At 43.5% G+C, this 18,477-nt stretch overlaps 6 protein-coding genes across 6 annotated transcripts; 3 read left to right on the top strand and 3 right to left on the bottom strand.

The window, feature by feature from the left end:
* Positions 1-800: 800 nt before the first annotated feature.
* Positions 801-2,510, bottom strand: PMZ80_010805 (uncharacterized protein; the record flags this gene model as incomplete). The annotated part of the gene is made up of 1 exon (XM_064879193.1): positions 801-2,510. The coding sequence occupies one exon, from the start codon at positions 2,508-2,510 to the stop codon at positions 801-803; it is 1,710 nt and encodes a 569-aa protein (XP_064724957.1).
* Positions 2,511-4,093: 1,583 nt separating this feature from the next.
* On the top strand, positions 4,094-7,056 carry PMZ80_010804 (uncharacterized protein; the record flags this gene model as incomplete). The annotated part of the gene is made up of 2 exons (XM_064879192.1): positions 4,094-4,180; positions 4,234-7,056. The coding sequence occupies 2 exons, from the start codon at positions 4,094-4,096 to the stop codon at positions 7,054-7,056; spliced, it is 2,910 nt and encodes a 969-aa protein (XP_064724956.1).
* A 310-nt stretch (positions 7,057-7,366) lies between these two features.
* Positions 7,367-8,863, top strand: PMZ80_010803 (uncharacterized protein; the record flags this gene model as incomplete). Its single annotated transcript, XM_064879191.1, has 1 exon — positions 7,367-8,863. The coding sequence occupies one exon, from the start codon at positions 7,367-7,369 to the stop codon at positions 8,861-8,863; it is 1,497 nt and encodes a 498-aa protein (XP_064724955.1).
* A 933-nt stretch (positions 8,864-9,796) lies between these two features.
* RAC1 (Rho GTPase protein rac1) lies at positions 9,797-10,493 on the top strand (the record flags this gene model as incomplete). The annotated part of the gene is made up of 3 exons (XM_064879190.1): positions 9,797-10,090; positions 10,144-10,376; positions 10,433-10,493. 3 exons carry the CDS (start codon positions 9,797-9,799, stop codon positions 10,491-10,493), a joined length of 588 nt encoding a protein of 195 aa, XP_064724954.1.
* Positions 10,494-11,477: 984 nt separating this feature from the next.
* Positions 11,478-12,420, bottom strand: PMZ80_010801 (uncharacterized protein; the record flags this gene model as incomplete). Its single annotated transcript, XM_064879189.1, has 2 exons — positions 11,478-11,988; positions 12,041-12,420. The coding sequence occupies 2 exons, from the start codon at positions 12,418-12,420 to the stop codon at positions 11,478-11,480; spliced, it is 891 nt and encodes a 296-aa protein (XP_064724953.1).
* A 637-nt stretch (positions 12,421-13,057) lies between these two features.
* Positions 13,058-13,456, bottom strand: PMZ80_010800 (uncharacterized protein; the record flags this gene model as incomplete). The annotated part of the gene is made up of 2 exons (XM_064879188.1): positions 13,058-13,123; positions 13,172-13,456. The coding sequence occupies 2 exons, from the start codon at positions 13,454-13,456 to the stop codon at positions 13,058-13,060; spliced, it is 351 nt and encodes a 116-aa protein (XP_064724952.1).
* Positions 13,457-18,477: the final 5,021 nt, after the last annotated feature.

Here is an 18,477-nt window from a genome sequence, read left to right as displayed (position 1 = left end):
GTTCAACAACGAAGACGTGAAAAGAGAATTCTGCAGCTCAACTTCAGCACAACAGGATGCAGGTGTCAACAGAGCACTGATGCAAATGTGGGGCCTTTCTATATCATAAGTGACCCCGCATGGCACTTGCCCGTGCGGTTTTCGTCAGACGCTCCTCCTTACCATGAAACACTCTCATTCAAGAGGGCTTTCGGCGTCTTGCGGAGGTGGAAAAGATTTTGTAAAGCACTCGTGGCTTCCATGTTTGTCTTGGCCAAACAGACTTCTCAGATGGTTCGTGCTCCAAGGAGGGATGTTTCCGGTCAGACTTTCCGATACTATTTCGTGTATAAGAAGCACTTTCCGTGGGAGCTGATCGCTCAAGGAACCTCATAGCCAATCACGGTGCCCCTGACAATTCCGCCGTGGCTACATAGTCGAATTCGCTAGAAATGAGGCATCACACTTGCTGCGGAGCACGTGCTGGGGATACCAGATCTCGGACAAAGAATGCCGAGATGGCCTACCAGTCGCGACTTGAGAGAGGGATCGCAAACAAGAGTTGGGGGCCATGGAGCAACTGGTATGACTGGCGGAAGCACAGTGCAAATGCCACAAGGTCGGAGGTGTACCTTTGCGTCTGTCATAAATGTCAGATACGTAGTTGTAGGTATGGGCAACTGATTGAATATGTACGATACTAGATATGTCTGGTGATAGTCAGATGCAGTTAGACACTGGCGTCTTAATCTTCCATAATATGACAACGTTGAGGACGCCTGTAAAGAAGGATTCTCAATGACATCCTACCGTAGTGCGTTTCAGTCGTCGGCAATTGCTTCAGACCTCTCAAGCTCATAAAACAGCAGATATACCTCCCTCTGCATCCCAAGAACGTCTGACGTTTTAGCTTCCTTGATCTTGTCATCGGATATTCGCCACCAGCGATCCTGCTTCTTACGTTTTCGGGGCTTTGTGGAAGAGGCATGACTCTGTATTTGGGGGCGCGAACCCTGTGTGATTGTTCTCTTGAAGGACCGTGAGGTGTTTGTTTTCTCTAATGGGGTCGAGCCGTCCTCCTTGGATGTGGTAGCTGTGTTTTGTCTGCTCATAGCGTTGCTAAGGGCCGTAGATGACTCTGAAGGTGTAGATTCGCTTGTTGTAGGCGAGTCGTCGGATGACCTGGCGCCAACTGTTGGCGATGGCGCAATGCTGTTGGCTTTGCTATTGGCAGCATAAGCTCCCCAGGCATCAGGCGTTGAGAAAGGAGGATACATGTGGTTCCTTCGAAACGATTCGTAGTGACCACTGTTGTGATTTCCTTTGTGACAGACTACGCCGAGAAGTCGATACCAATGCTCGTTTAAGATTCCACCAAGGCGAAGCCTTTCTGTGTAGTTGACCTTAGCCATGTTCTTCGTCGAATAGGATCGTGCATCGTAGACAGAACGCGAAAGATGAATCGCGATGATCTTCGGGAACCTCGTAATGCGCATGTACTTCTTGATGTTTCTCTTCGGCGCTTGAGAAGCTTCGGGCAATTCCACACCTTCTGGTACAACCTCCGGATCGTCTTTGATGGCGCGCTCGAGCTTCGTAATATCTTGTTGTATTTTCTTTTGTTGCTCTTCATTATTCGCTTTAGCTAACCTTGACTGCTTCCACTCGAGCGCATGCTTGAGTCTGCACCTATCACACCGGTAATCCTCAATCTCTTCTGTCTTGAGCAAGATATCGAAACAGCGATCCAACGTAGTTGAATTGCCTTGTGGCACATTTAACGTAAGTGAAACAAAGGTCGATATGCTAGGCTTCGTCTTGAACCCACAATACATGCACTGGATTTGTGATTCCAGCTGGCCTTCGAAGGGGAACCCCTCCCCATTAGCCACAATGGCGTCCGACGAACTTTCGTGTCGCAAAGAGGTGTTCTCGTCATCGTTCTTCGATCCTTCTTCTGCAACCTCCGCCATCCGACTCCTGGCCTTTTCTCCTGCTTTGTACTCATCGTCTAACCTTTCCAGTACGATTTGTAAAAACTCTTGCGCATCTTGCTGGTTCCTGCTGATCCTTGTTGCATATGCTCTTTCTAATGACTCTATCAGTGGTTTAGCAGTGATTGTCTTCTTATAGATCGGTCTTTCATTTAGAGCATCAAGCATGTCCTTCAAAGCCCTAGTCACCAGTCCTCTCTGAAGGTCCTGAATGCGTGCCGGTCTGTCGCCTTTTCTAAGAACCAGCGGCAGACTTTCGAAGATCTCGGCGCCATCTAGCTCTCTTCGATGTATCTCTTTGATCAGGTAGAGTCTAAGATCTCCCAGCCCTGCCAACGCCTGGAGCACAGAGTTGATGAAGCAGTCATTTGCGGGGTTCGACAAGCCGGTGATTGTTCGTTTCTTGCCATCAAAGAACCCACCGGAGCTTTCGTCGCCATCGATGAAAAAGGTTGGTCCGAAGACATAAAAGAGCGTGATAGCGGCTAAGGATGCGCCTGCTGCATAGCCCACGACCGTAAGATTCTTGTCAGGCATGGAATAGAAGGTGAGATGTTGAGGGTGCCATCAACCCATAGCAGCCGTGGCTGCTTGTACAAAGGGTTGGAGATACGGACCGTCGCTGATTGCCGTTGCAAACAGTTTACCGACCTTCGTGCAAGAAGCTTCAGAATCTCCGCCTTCAGATGCGGACGCAGTTGGAGCCAGCGGAGCCTAGAATAAGGCGTCCACATTATGTTTGCTAGGTTTGCCATGCTTATTTGACCTCAATTTCACCCAGGCTTTAACCCCCCGATACTTGGAGGCTCGCGGTCTCGACATAGTAGGCTGGCGCCTTGGGTTGCATAATGGACTGATAGTAATGGGCTTCTTCCTCAATCAGACGGTAATTCCACGTTTCGTATACAATGCCCAAAGAAAACGACGCTTCAGGGGACGGGGCAGACCTGGGCTATACACTTCCAACAGTACTAAGAGCCTCATACTCAATACCTGATCAAACAACTGAGTTCTGACTTGGTCACACTTGTCCTGATGCTAGTCGTCTATCATGCACGTTGGTGTTATTGATAACGTTAGACGACGTAGAATCTTGAAACCGGAATCAGAGGCCTGAAAGCTGCAGGACAACCAGCACTTTGAACATGTAGGAAACGCCTTAGATCTCCAGATGCATACCCAGCATAGAGCATGTACCTCTATATGGAGAGCCATGAACCCCTTTATGCACGATCTGCGCGCATGCCATAACAACGTCAGGTCTTTGTACCGTCAGAGTAGCATAAACTGTCTAAGCAGAACCAGTTGTCATCCACGACTACTCACAAGACCATGGTCTGCGACGAATCTTAGTAATCAGGGCTGTTGAGGTTGGCACGTGGTGCATGGGGGCGCAGAGATCAGACACCTGGGCAGTTTCAAGTCTCGAACTTCGACTGCAAATCGATGGAACGGCCAGCGTTCGGGGGATACTTCTGCTGCACCTCGCAGGCGCGGGTTTCTGCGGGAAAAGTATGGTGAGGATGGCTGCATCCTCACACCCATAGCATGGGGTAAAGGAATGTGGTGCTGCAGGCGTGTTGGGAGAAATGCAAAGCGGTAGGTTTTCGGGAAGGGTCTGGAAGAAGGTTATTTCGCCGCTCGGCAGAGCGCCATTGTGTCAAGAACCTGTCCAATCATGCTAGAGCTGAAGGATCAGACCAGCCCTAAAGAGGCCTACCTCGTGCCCAGATCTGGCGCATCCCAGCATAAATAGCTCCACCAAAAGCTAGCCGAGTGCTTGCGAATGCTGAGTGACGTTGCTGCCACCAAATATGCAACGGCAAAATCAGTATCAGACATGTCAACACTTCCTGTTCGTGTGACCTCGTTGTCGAATTCTCGTTCTTGATGTCGTTGTTATTTCATTTATATTAGACAGGTCTTTCACACGTACAACTTTGCTAGCGCTTCTTACACTCATTCCAACCCGTTCTTTGTTCAGCGATTTCAACGCATCTAGGACTTCTCGGTTCCTTGACATCGACCGTTGTTCTTGGGCTGTCTAGCAGTTCATCGAAGTTAGCATGAGCTCGTAGACTTGAGGGGAGGTATATATTGATCTATATCGCGTGTACAACATGGCAAATACTATTCTTTCGCGGCAAGATTCGCCAGAGGCGGGCGACCAACTGCTCCGACTCTTCGCCAACCCGTTTCAAAGTCAAGTTGGTCACCAGAAGTCGCAACCGATGAAATTTTCCTGCTGACGAAAGTTCAGATCCAAATCAATGCTTTTTGGGCATCTCTCGCTCTGTCACTCGGCGTCTCAGCTGCGCTTGCCCTCCTCTTCTCCTTACTGAGACCACGCCATAGTCTCGTGTATGCGCCACGCATGAAATATGCCGATTCGGCGCACGCTCTGCCTCCTATTGGAAGAGGTTTATTTGGCTGGGTAAAGCCAGTATGGTCAGCGAGGGAAGAGTTGATCGTGGAAAAGCTTGGGCTCGATGCCGCCTTGTTTCTGCGGTTTACACGCATGCTGCGCAATATATTCGTTGTGCTTGCCGTGATAGGAGTGGGAATCATGATACCGGTGAACGTCACCACTGGTGTGTCATCGATTCGGCCCCAGGATAAATCGGCTGTATTCGCGGTGATGACCCCTTTGTACACCTTCGGCCAGGGACTATGGGCACAGGTGGTTGTGGCATATGCCATCGATCTGGTGGTGATCTACTTCATCTGGCACAACTATCGCAAAGTCCAGGCATTGCGCAGGAAATACTTCAGCAGCTCAGAGTATCAAGGTAGTCTTTCTGCTAGGAGCGTGCTACTTCGGCATATCCCTAGCAATCTACGAAACGAGGAGGGCATTCTGAGAATCACTGAAGAGGTCAATCCTACGGGAGCTCTTCCTATCCCAATCGCGATCAGAAACGTCAAGGACATTCCGGAGTTGGTTGAAAAGCACGAGGAGACCGTAAGAAAGCTTGAGTCCATACTCGCGAAGTACTTGAAGAACCCGGACCGCCTGCCCGCCCAACGACCAATGATGAAACCGCCGAAGACGTACAAGGGCCCCACGACGGGAGGAAAGGTGGATGCTGTGGACTACTATCGAAAGCAGATCGAGATCCTTGAACAGAACATCAATGGAATGCGAAGCCAGGTGAATGGGCAAGATATCATGCCTTTTGGTTTCGCATCCTGGGACCACGTGGCTCAAGCACATACTGTGGCGTACGCTGCGCGAAAGAAGAGCCCTCAAGGAACCAAGATACGCATTGCACCTAGGCCAAACGATATAATCTGGCAAAACATGCCGTTGAGCAGGTCCACCCTGAGAAACAAGGCCTTCATGAATGCGGTTTGGGTTACGGTATTGACCATTTTCTGGACTCCCATAAACGCCTGCTTGGCTGTGTTCTTGTCGAATCTATCAAACCTGGGATCACTCTGGCCATCCTTTGAACGACAGCTCAACGAAAATCGAGCATTCTGGTCAATCGTTCAAGGCATTGCAGCGCCTGCCATCACATCAACTGTTTACTTACTGCTGCCAATTATCTTTCGAAGATTACAGGTTCGTGCTGGAGATGTGACAAAAACAGCGAGAGAAAGACATGTGCTCAGAAACCTCTTCAACTTCTTCCTCCTGAACAATCTCTTGATTTTCTCCCTCTTTTCCGCTATCTGGCAGTTCGTCACAACCGTCATCAACGACAGTAATTCAGAGGGTGTTTGGCAAGCTCTTCAGAAGGGCGACTTCTTTGTGACTGTGGCTACATCGCTTTGTCAATCAGTATCGACCTTTTGGGTCAATTGGATCTTGCAGAGGAATCTTGGTGCCGCGATCGATCTCGCTCAGTTGTGGACGTTGTTTTACCAGTGGTTCGCCAAAACATTTTTAGCACCTACACCACGCCAATACATTGAGTGGACTGCACCTACGCAATTTCAGTACGCCAGCTACTACAACTACTTCCTATTCTATACAGCTGTCAGTCTGTGCTTTGCGACACTCCAACCAATCATCCTTGTTTGCACAGCCATCTACTTCGTTATGGACTCGGTCTTGAAGAAGTATCTGCTGATGTATGTCTTTGTGACAAAAACAGAATCAGGAGGACAGATGTGGAGGACTCTGATCAACCGCGTGATCTTCTCCTGCATTGTAGCAGACGTCATCATTGGTATAGTGGTGAAGGCACGTGGTAGCTGGGGCATGGTATTTGCGTTGCTCCCACTGCTTGTCGTTCTAGTGGGTTTTAAGTGGTACTGCATGAAGACGTTTGACCCAGACATGGATTACTACCAGCGCAACGCCAAATTGGCCGACGACAGCTCCGAGCTAGGGCCAAGCTCGAAGTCAGTCAACCGTGCAGCTGCACGATTCATGCATCCAGTTCTTGACAAGAAACTCATGACGCCTATGGTGGCTGCTAAGGCGAGGCATGCCGTACAGCAGATCTACGCTGGTCGACTCGGCTCTGAGATAGACTCGGGTCCGCCAGCATTCTCAGACATTCCTATGCAGCCGCTCAAGCAAGCAGGTGATCCGCCACAGCATCAGGCATTTGAAGCTGTCCCCGAAGGTCAACTCGATTACGCTTTCTACAAGAACAGATCAGATTTTGGAAATGTTGGTGGCGATAGACTCAGCCGATATGACATGATCACTTCTCGTCCCGGCACGCCAGCATCATTCGGCGCATCCAGAGCACCTTCGCCATACACTGATCTCAAATCTGCTTCACCATATGGCTCCAGATCTGCTTCACCAGCACCTATATATCGTAAAGAGGTAGGAACCAAGTCGAGCCATCCAGCTTTGAGATCACAGCACTCGCGGTATAGCTCACTAGCACAAATTGAAAGCAACGATGACGGTGATATCTCCATGTACCCAACGCATGGACCTTATACGGATCCAAACGATGACCGGGCGAACCTGCTCACAGATGTCGGGCCAGATCTCCATACGCCAAACGGCCAATTCATGACTATGGATCGATGGAGAACGCCTGGCGCAACACCGCACACACCGGGTGACGATCCTGGCTCATACGACTATTTCAGGAGTCACGGTGGCTTGAGGTGATGCTGCTTCTTCAAGGGAAGTGTGCTTTGACGATTTCATGAGGTGATGTACAGAAGAATATTTTACATAGAGCGACGCAAGTCGAATGTGTTACCACACAATGAGCGATTGCTGCAAACCTCACGAAATATTGCCTGTTCTGAACCTCGCCGGTGGCTGCTGATCGTCCTTGAACAAAGGCTGGGGTGGTAAGTGATATCCTTTGCGACGTCTCACACTACGTACGATCGGCTACAAAATCTCGTCTGCAGACAGGCAAGTCCTCCGGCTAGCATACCCTTCCCATCAAGCACAATCTCCGATAATTGATATGCAGGGACTCAATACAACAATCGAGACGCGCGAGCAGCGGCTGCTTCGACTGAAGTATGCTGTCCAGCGTGCGAGGGTGCAAAAGATCAAAGAATATCTGGAGGCCATCGAGAGCGACTTGCAAGAACTGGAAGACGCCACGGCAGACACAAATAGGACGACTCAACGTTCACTCCTCCAGGGTGGGGCCTCCTGTACAGGTGCCACGAACTATCCTCCTATTGTGGTTAACAACGTACCTGTAGAGCTACCTGCAGCCTCGAAGAGCGAAATTGCTTACGATCCGATATCTCACAGCTTGGTCTGCGAACAGTTACCACGTCAACTTGCACTGCTGAGCACATTCGAGGCAGCGCCATCCTGCTCCTGCGGTCTGCCGCTCCACGGAAAGTCTCCAAGGAATAGAAACGAAAGTGTATCGCTCGCAGTGCCGCCCAATTCTCCATACGTACAGCCTGCTGGGGACAGCGTCTTTCGCGATGACACCGATGAGCAGGGAGCTTGCGCTCCGGATTGCCCTCCTCTCTTGAGTCATGAGCAGAAGCCCACGGATAATAACAATGGACCGACTGTCACCCGTCTCTGCAATATCGAGGACAGTAGTGAGCCAGACCATGGGCAGCACAACGACGAGTTGCCACAGCCTGAGCTATATGGCGAGCAGGCCGCCGAACGGTTCCAGGTCGGCAAGCAAGATCAAAACATTGCCGGTGCACATCTAGATACCGACTACATCGTGTTTGCAACTTGGCAACCAGAATTTAGCTTCGCGGACACACCCAACAACTCGCCTGAGAAAGCAGACGCAGACCTTACTGAACAAAAGCACGACCAGTCTCAAAGCAACAACGCAACACGAGCCAGCTCAGTCAGCAGTTACAGCTCCGCCGACTCGGATCTACATTCGCTTCAGATGATGCAGCAGCAACAGGAGCCAAACGCTACCATATTCCCAACAGAGGCAACGAAGCGTGCTTACGCTCGTGGATCCAGCGATGTTTTCTACAATGCTCATATCCGCTACGAACGCAAAGTAGACAAAGATATCCTGCTCCAAGCTGATGATTTCTTCTCCGAAAGAATGGCTCGCCAACAGTTCTTGAACGAGCGTCTTTACATGCAAGGTGTCCTACCAGGTCTGCCATGGAGCTTGAATGAGCGTGAAGGTATGAGGTCCTGGAATGAGCTTCAGCGGAACAATCCCACGCGTACAAGCTGTAGATTGAGAGGTCTCAGTTGGACAAGGAAGCGGGAAGAAGACAAATATGACTCCTCGGAACGACGAGGACGAGATCGTACCTCCCGAAGTAAATCCAGGGACAGCGTCAAGAGGGTGGCTGAGGCTGAGCGTGAGGATAGTGAGGATCGAGCTGTGGCTTCTATCAATGAGAAGAAAGACTCATCAGTGTATACCGGAGGAGCTCTACCGCCAGATATTGCTGGTGAGATTGCAGATTGTGAAGAGGCAATTGCAAAGATGAAGGGGTCTGATTGAGCACTAGGTGCTATCTCCCGGAGGAGCGTTTCGTCAACGCCCCCAACAGCCCACCTACGAGCGACACTCTTGATTCTTGCAAATGTTCATCGCAAACTCTTGGATGCTGGGATTTGCCGGTTGCAAGCTTTGATGAGACCTTCCTGCCCACCTAGCATATTGCCCTTACGAGCTTAACAATCATGTTCTACCATTCCATAGCCTTCAAGCGTGCAGCACGGTATCTTTCAAACTTTGCTACAGGTTAACGGCTCATGCTTCATCGAAAACGCTACCAGGTGCGGACCAGATCAACAAAACTCTTCTGTTGTACGTGACTTTGCATCTTACCAGCCTTTGCTGGCAGAGCGCCCAGATCACTGCTCGTACGCGCCTGCTCCAAAGCTAAATTCGTTACCACATCACGTGCTTCAGTCCCGCCGAATTGGATCGGCGTGACTTTCTGCTCCTCAACCAATTGGCAGCCAAAAGCATAACCGAAGCATGTTTGAGTGCTTCATTGGTCTATCTCAAATTCGCATTTGCAACACGATAAGTTACTCTACATGCTTCAAGGGGGTGACCTCCTGTATTCAATTGCCACCTGATACCGCTTTGTCCCAGCATTGATATAATCATCGTATCGTCATCTGAGTCCGCATTTCTTCTCTTGCAGCAAGCGACAAAGCCATCAGCAACCTGCCACCTCCATTCCGTTCAGCGCGCTTCGCGGCAACCAACGTGCATCCGAGCCGTGCTTCTTGTACCACCGGCTGCTGCAAAGTTGTGAGGTAAAGGACGTAGCACGCGTCTAAACCTACGAGCGCGGATTCGCGCGATATACTTTCTGGACAATCTAGATCGGCTCGCTTTCACGTGCCGGGAGGACTATTTGCTTGCGCCATACGACCGTTCACTCTTGATTGACGACTGATCAATCCACAACAGTCCAACATGGCTACACAGTCTCTCAAGTGCGTGGTGACGGGTGATGGTGCAGTCGGGAAAACATGCCTGCTTATCAGCTATACAACAAATGCCTTTCCTGGCGAATACATACCTACAGTCTTCGATAACTACAGTGCATCAGTCATGGTGGATGGTAAGCCCATATCACTGGGCTTATGGGATACTGCAGGACAAGAAGACTACGACAGGCTAAGACCACTAAGCTACCCGCAGACGGATGTTTTCTTGATATGCTTCAGTATCGTCAGCCCGCCATCGTTCGACAATGTTAGAGCAAAGGTTGGTGAACTTCATAGAACGGAAACCTTCGAAGAAGCTAACACATCGGTCAGTGGTATCCCGAGATCGAACATCATGCGCCTGGTGTCCCCATCATCCTCGTTGGAACGAAGCTCGACCTGCGAGAGGACCGAGGGACTGCCGAGGCTCTGAGATCGAAAAAGATGGAGCCTGTATCATACGAACAGGCTCTGGCAGTAGCAAAAGAGATCAAGGCTGTGAAGTACCTGGAGTGCTCAGCACTGACACAGCGGAACTTGAAGAGCGTGTTTGATGAAGCAATAAGGTGAGCGAGAATCGGGGAACAACAGGAATAAATAGGGACTGACACAATTCGAACAGAGCAGTACTTAACCCAAGGCCGACCGCGACGAAGAAGAAGTCGAAATGCCGCATCATGTAAACGGCAGTGACCCGCCCCAGATACCTCCATACACTGGTCTATCGAGATCATGACGGACTACGAAATCTATGAACCTCCCACCTCACGAAATACCATATCTAATCTCAGTCTCCGACTACCGACCACTAAGTATCCGACAAACCTGTCTCGACCAAAAGCAAAGCATAACCACAACTCTGATTCCTCAACTCTGCTTTCCCCTAGAACGAACGACGCAAGTACCAAGCCTCAGCATGAACAAAAGCAATTCAAGCAGGCCACTTTTCGACCAAAGCATATCTGATTTCGGTGCCCTCTAAGCATAATGGCGAATGGAGTAGAGGAGCGGCGCATGAGAGGACACAAACATGATCTGATGGATTGAATGATTTTTTGAGCCTATAGAAGCACGCATGCCAATCAAAGCACGCAGGGGCACCTCTCAGAACCAGGAAGAGGAGGACATATATGCACATTTTGGCGGCGTCAATCTGATTGCTTTGACTCATATCCATCCCGTGCGAGACTGTACTCATCGCGACTAAGCTGACGTCCTGTCCCTCACCGCTTAGCACGTCCCGCCAACATTTACTGACATCCGTAATAGATGATCTGTATGCTAACATGCGTATGCTGTCAAGACCGATTTGGAGCCATGTGGAATCCAAGGGTGCTACAGGAGAGATGAGATATCCATATCTGCAGAAGTAGGAGAGGCTGCACAACGAATGCAACACTACTATCTCGAAACCCAGAAAGGCTGGCGCTGAGAGCTTAGATGGACGGTCAACAGGCCTCCCAGTTCGAGCATCATCAATACTACAAGACGTGGCAGAGTTGAAATCAACATCATGAGGGCCTACTGCACGACTACTACCTTACCTAGTAGCTCATTCCCAGAATACTTGGGCATCACTTTGAATGGGCATCACTTGATCGCCGTCGCAAAAAGCAATATTGCAATCTCCAAAGAAGGCGAATCGCGTGCATTTTCCCTAACCTCATCTACATGTTCCTTCCACCAGTCACCTCTATCGTCTGTCCATTCACGTACGAGAACAGCGGGCTCACAACAGCCAATATCGCGCTCGCAGCCTCCGTCGCAGTACCAGGTCTGCCCAACGGAATATCCTTAAAGGCAGCCTTTGGATCAGCGCCCTTTCGCTCATCAAGTTGCTTCCCTGGAATACCAAGAGCCACACGATCACCATTGGGCGTAACGATGAAGGCACCTTCCTCCTTCGCAGCCGTTAGTCGAGTCGCAATGTGTCCGAACGCAATGGTATTAGCTCGAACGCCGAATTGAGGACCCCATTCTTTCGCGACTGTCTTCGAGAGACCGACGACACCGGCCTTGGCGAGACTGTAGTTGGCTTGTCCGGCGTTACCGTGCGTGCCAGATGTCGAAGCAATGTTGACGATGCATCTTGGCTCTCCGTCCTTGACGCGGAAGTATGGTGCTGCTTCTCGGATGAGTCGGAATGGTGCCTTGCCATGGACGTCGAGTATCGTGTCCCTGTTTCACCGTTAGTCTCAAGCACATTCCCTCCGAGCAAACTAGTACATACCACTGCTTGTCACTCATCTTATGTATAACCCCATCCCACGTATAACCCGCATTATTCACAATAATATGGATTTTCCCACCTCCAAACTCAGCCGCCTTCTTCACGAGTACAGGGAAGTACTTCTCGTCGCTGACATCACCCGGCACGCTGATCGCCCGCTTCTCCCCGTGTTCCTTGTTGATTGACTCTGCGACGGCTTCACTTTTCTTGGAGTCGACGTCGCAGACGATTACTTTGGCGCCTTCTTTGGCGAAGAGGCGGGCTGCTTCGGCGCCGATTCCTTGGCCTGAGCCGGTGATTATTGCTGTTTGGCCGGCGAGCATGCCGGTGGGGAAGTTGAGGTGGGAGGAGATTTGGGCGGCGCGGTCGGAGGGGGCCATGGTTGTGGTTGTGTGTTGTGTTGGTTCAAGGATACGATGGTTGAGGTCGATTGCTTTGAGGCAAGAAAGGACGGTTGATTTGTCGATATTATTTTGAGCTGAGCTATAGTGTCTTGAAAGTCGCAGCCGTTTGGGCCTCGGCTTTCAAAGTGAGTGCCATGGTCCGGTGTTCAGCCGGCGGTTTCTCCCGATGGTTTGCGTTCGTGGCATTGCGGGCTTACCGTATTGAATCTCTTTCTCCAGAAGTGCCAGAAGCGCAGACAAGACTTTGGCTTGTTACTGATGGGCATGTTATCGTGGATAGGAAGAACGACTGCTTCCTCAACAAAGTTAGTTTGGCATGATAATTCCTTCACTCTCGGGGATAAAACGTTCCAAGCTAGGACTTATTCTACGATAGGGATAGATGTAGAGGATAGAGACGGAGCATTACAACGTGAATGTAATCAACTGCGAAGCAGCAACGAGGAAACGGATGACAAAGCGTGGTTGAAATCGTTCATATTCATGGCTTGGTGTTACATGAGCCGCTGGGCTCGCGCTGGTTGTAGTCCTTCCTAGACCATATCATATCTCATCTTATCCAAAGGTTCTCACAACTCGATGACTTGTTGCCTCATTTTGTACAAATCGTCAATTAGGCTGGACCTCCTGCGACTCGCGATCGGCCATCACTACCATCGGCTGCGGCACCAAGACCCTCCTGTTGTATGTTAGTACCATCCATGTAGTAGACAGATGGTCAACTTACAGTGTCACCTGGCTCCTGATAGTTCTTAGCAGCACCTCGTGTTCGCTCGTTGATGATGTTCGACTGGTCGATAGCATCCTTCTCATCAGCCTGGAGTTGCTTGTCGCTGTCTGCCTTGGCAGGATCCTCGTAACCGCCAGCTTCGACGGCAGCCTCGTCGCTCTGAACTTTGATCTCACTCTGACCAGTTCTAGAAACGTAGTCGTTCTGGGCAGTGTCTGGCTGGTTGGCTCGCTCAGTGCCAGTGATAGAGCTGTCCTTGAACTCGCCGGATGGGTCAGACATGATGAATAGTTTTTGGTTGACTGTTGGATTTGGTTTAGGGTGTAGACTCTGATTGGAAGCGGTTCAAGTTTTCTGATATGGAATGAAATTGTGCTTGAGAAGCGTCGACCTGACCACTTATGTACAATGTTATTGCTGTTCAATCAGTTTGACGTCACCCTCAATACACAAAGCCAGTTGAGCCTGGCGCAACCGCAAGCCCTTCACTTCTGTCGTCACCGAAACAACGTCAAGCTGAAGTCATGGTTCTTCTGCGGAGTTCATTGCCGAAAGCTATTGGTTGACAGCATGTCCATCGCAACCACCAAGGCGACCATGACCCGGGCGTCTGCAGAGCCAGCCGTGACCGCGTGCGATCGTCCTTCAAAGAACCACAATCGTAGAGCTAGCGAAGCGGGATCTCCCTTTTCCCCTAGCTTCATCTCGTGTCTATATTTGGGCCGGTCGGTCGCATTGCCAAGACGATCTATCCAGGTATCTAAAAATCTTAAAAGGAGTAGACTAAGGTATTAATATAGTACCTAGTATAGATACCGTTTAGCTAGTAGAATTAGGTCTTTAATTACTTAAATATACCGTATTTACCGCTAGTAAAGGTACTAGTTCTATTAAACTATAGTTAAATATAGATAACAAGTATATATACTAGATAAAGCCCTTAATAATATTAAAGTAGAAAGAAGTAATATAAAGCCTTTAAAAGGCCTTCGTAAATATAACTTAATTTATATTAATATATAAGACTCTTAAGGCTTTAGTAAGGCTTTCTCTAAATAAGAAATATATATTATAGAGACCTCTTCCTCTTTATATAAAGTACTTAACTTTTAGTATAAAATTAAAGAGAAGAATAAGAAATAATATTAGGCTACTAATCTCTAATTAAAGCCTTTTTAAGTACTTACTTTAAGTAGAATATAGATAATATATTAAGAACTAAGAATATTCTCTTTTATTTTTATTTATTATAAAAAAGAATATAAGGTAGTATCTAAGAAAAGAATATATAAACCCTTAATTAATAATTTAGCTAAAGGCCTTTAAAAGGACTTATACGAGATACCTTAAAATAATAATATAAATTATAAAGTCGTTTAAGTAGGCTTCTACTAGTAGAGATAATATATATCTTAAAAAGACTTAAATACTTTCTTAGTACTTTATTTTATTTATAAAAGCTAGCGAAGATATAAATAACTTAGGAGAAGAAAGATAATAAAGTATTAGATAAGAAGGCCTTAAAAAGGCCTTTATAGTTAGTATAAAAACGCTTAATACTATATTTTAAGATAGGGTTTTTATAAGAGTATCTCTCTTAGTTAAGAGGCTTATATATATCTATAAAGAGCTTTTTCTCTTTATATAATACTATAAGCTAAAGCTAATAAAGATAACGGCTAGTAGAAAAGAGAAAGAATAGTTTAGGTAAAAGGCCTTTATAAGGTCTTTTATAAGTTTACGAGTTATATATTTAGTAAAGGCGTTTCTAAGCGCTTATTTTACTATAGGAAGCCTATATATTTAAGAATATAAACCTTCTTTTCCTATTTATCTAAGAAAAGCTTATACTATATTATAATTAATTTATTCACTCCGAAGACTCTATATAGCGATAGTAGATTTAAAAAGGCTTATAAAAAGCCTTTTATAAATATATAAAATATTAAAATTATAAGTATCTATAAAAGAGCTTTAAAATAAAAGAATATAGTATATATATTAATAAGAGGTATCTTTCTCTTTTATAATACTATAATACCTAAGTAAATAAGGATAATAGCTAATAAAATAAGATAAAAGAGAAAGCCGAAAGGCCTTCTAAAGGCGTTTTATAAAAAAGCTGAATATTAATATATATTTAAATATCTTTATAAGAGCTTTCTTTAAGTATAATAGGATATATAATAAGAATAAGAACTTCTATTTCTCCTTTTTTTCTTTTAATAAATAAATATAAAGAAGATATTTAAGTAGATTTAATAGTAACTACTAGAATATAAATATATTTTTATCAAGGCCTTTAGAAGGCCTTTTATAAAAAAGCTAAATATTAATATATAAATATCTTTATAAGAGCTTTTTTTTTAAGTATAATAGAGTATATAAACTAGGTAAGGACTTCTATTCTTTCTTTAAGATAACGTAAACGAAATATATAAGCGGCTAAAGTAAGTTTAATAGCGACTACTAGGATATAAATATATCTTAAGTAAGGCTTTTAAAAGGCCTTATTTAAGAGGACTTTATACTAAATATATAAATATCTTATTAAGTACTTTATTTAAGTAAGGTGTAATATATAATCTAAAAAAGGACTTCTATTTCTTCTTTTTTCTTTTTTTATATCTTTTACGAGATTAAAACTAGAAATAAGGAGAATAAGAAGGAATAGAATATCTTTTTCTTTCTCTTAAGACCTTTTTAAAACCTTCTTCGGTCTCGATATTATACGATACTAAATTTTATTTTATTTTTATTATACTATTCTTATAAGCTCTTCTTTAGCTTTTTCTTTTACCTCTTTTACGATATAGGCTTTTATCCTTTTAATTTCTAGCTTATAAAGGCCTTTTAAAGTACTTAATAATAACTTTAATATAGCCTTTTTCTTTCTCTTCTTCGTTACTTAAAAAGTCCCTTTAGTAAATAAAATATCTTAAAAATAGTTCTCTATATTAATAACCTTTATAGCGATAGCTTAACTTAAAGAAGTACTTATTTTTAACTTCTTAAGTACTTTCTTTTTTAGTATCTATATTAAAGAGAGCTTATAAAGGATTAAATCTTACTTTAGAACTCCGCTTAAGGAAATAAAAATATTATTATTATTAAGATCTTTTAAAGAACTTCTATTACCTTATATCGCTAAAGTCTTAAATAACTTAATATTATAGTAATTAAGAGGGCTAGACCGTTCTTATAAAGCTAATAAAAAAGTTAAGAGATCTAAAGTACTTAGTAAGGCTATTAAAAGAGCTTTAAAAGACTTATATTACTAATTATATTATTACTTAGCGTTTGTAAAGCGCTTTAAAGGCGTAATAATACGTTACGAAGTTACTTAAAAGAACTTTCTTACTCTTATATAAACCTAGATAATATCTTAATTTCTTTTTAAAGTATTAATATCGTAAGTAAGAAAGCCTTTAAAAGGTCTTTTAAACCCTTATCTTTATATAGTATCTAATAAGAACTACTTAATACCTTTTCTTTACTTTATACTATATATTAACTTAATTAGATTCCTATACTTAATAGCTTATATCTAAAAGATAGAATCTATATAAGAGAAGTACTTATTAAGCCCTAATAGTATATATAATTATACTTTATAATATACCTAATACTATATTAAGAAATTAGCTTTTAAGGTCTTAAGAAAGCCTTTTATCTTTATTTTTAACGTTATAAGTAGGTTCTTTATAGTACTATAATAAGTATATACTTTTCTAAAACTTTAGTTTAATTTTATGTTAATAGTAAGTTAAGTAGTAAATAAGTATTATCTTAATATAGTTTTACTAAGTTTATATATTATTAATAGGTTCTAAGTAGAGATTAAGATCTAAAAAGAAGTTAATAAGGTATTTACTAAGGTATAAAAGGCCTTTATTTACCGTTTACTTAAATACTATTTATATTTATAGTAATAGAAGTAATTCTAGATCTATAAATATATTACTAAAAGATAGGCTTTTATAAGTACTTTTTAAGATACTTAAATAGCTTATAGAATACTAGTAAGTAAACTAATATATCTTTATTAACTATATATACTCTAGTAAGTAAATAAACTAGTTAATATTAGTATAAAGCCTTTAAAAGGACTTTCTTAGAATCTAAAAATACCTTTCTAAGCTTTTATATACTAGGTAATAAAAATAAGCTCGTTAATAGCGCTATAAACCCTCTTAAAGATAAGATTAATTTATAAAGAAGTACTTTTACTAAATAATTTAGCTTATTCGTTAGAAAAGTAAATAATAAGAACTTCCTTATTATAAAATATTATATCTTAGATATAAACGGACTATTAATCTTAATAACTAGATTTAAACTTATAAATAATATCTAAAGGGGTTTATAAGTACTTTATAAGGCCTTATATATTAAGCTTATTTATAACATTAGTACCGATAGGATTTAGAAGCCTTTACTCCTTCTAAAAAAGTGCTTCTAGCTATAATAAATTAGTAAGGCTAGTATAGAGGTCTTCTAAAGACTCTTTATACCTCTATATGAGAAAATATTAAAGAAGATAGCTTTACTAAAATTAAGCTAAAAAGGTCTTAGAAAGTACTTTTATATACTTTTTACTCTTATCTTACTAATAGAAGTTCGTAATATATTAATCTTATAAAAGACTTAAAAGTTCTTCTTTTACCTAAGAAGGTACTTTTAAAGGCGGCGAAGATAGATAAATATAGATATCGTAAGAGAAAAGGTATAAAAAAGAACTTTTTATTTAATCTTTAGAAAAAAAAGTAATTACTTTACTTAATATAGCTAAGAGACGATTACTAAAGGTTTAAACCCTAGGTAAAACGCTAAAAAGCCTTAAAAAGGCCTTAGATAAGTCTTAAGAAGTACTTATTATAAGTTTTTTATTTTAATTATATAAAAAGAATATTTAAGTACTTAGACTCTATTATTTACTAAGTAGCGGTAGTAGTACTTAATAAGAGCTTTAAAAAGCTTAGATCTTCTATAGAGTTAGTAGACTTAATAGAGTACTAAAAATAGTAAAAGATTAAATATTTTCTCTTATAACTAGTATAACCGATTACGTAAATTAACTAATAAGGGCTCTAAAAAGGGTTTAGTAAGGTCTTTAGAACTACTTTAGGTTTACTTACTTAACTTATTCTAATTAATCTTAAATAATAACTATTATAAGTTCCTAATAGCTTATAAGTCGTTTTAGGTTTATAGTATAGCTTAAGAAGATTATTATTAAAGTTCTTAGTAAGTACTTATAAAGTACCTCTAGAATCGTTTTATATTATAAGATAATAAGTTAA

The sequence above is a fragment of the Knufia obscura genome, assembly GCF_036327395.1.
Source record: "Knufia obscura strain CCFEE 5817 isolate CBS 148926 chromosome Unknown scaffold_21, whole genome shotgun sequence".
NCBI lineage: Eukaryota > Fungi > Ascomycota > Eurotiomycetes > Chaetothyriales > Trichomeriaceae > Knufia > Knufia obscura.
Note: the sequence above shows the minus strand (reverse complement) of the source record. Positions and strands in the feature narration are given on the sequence as shown.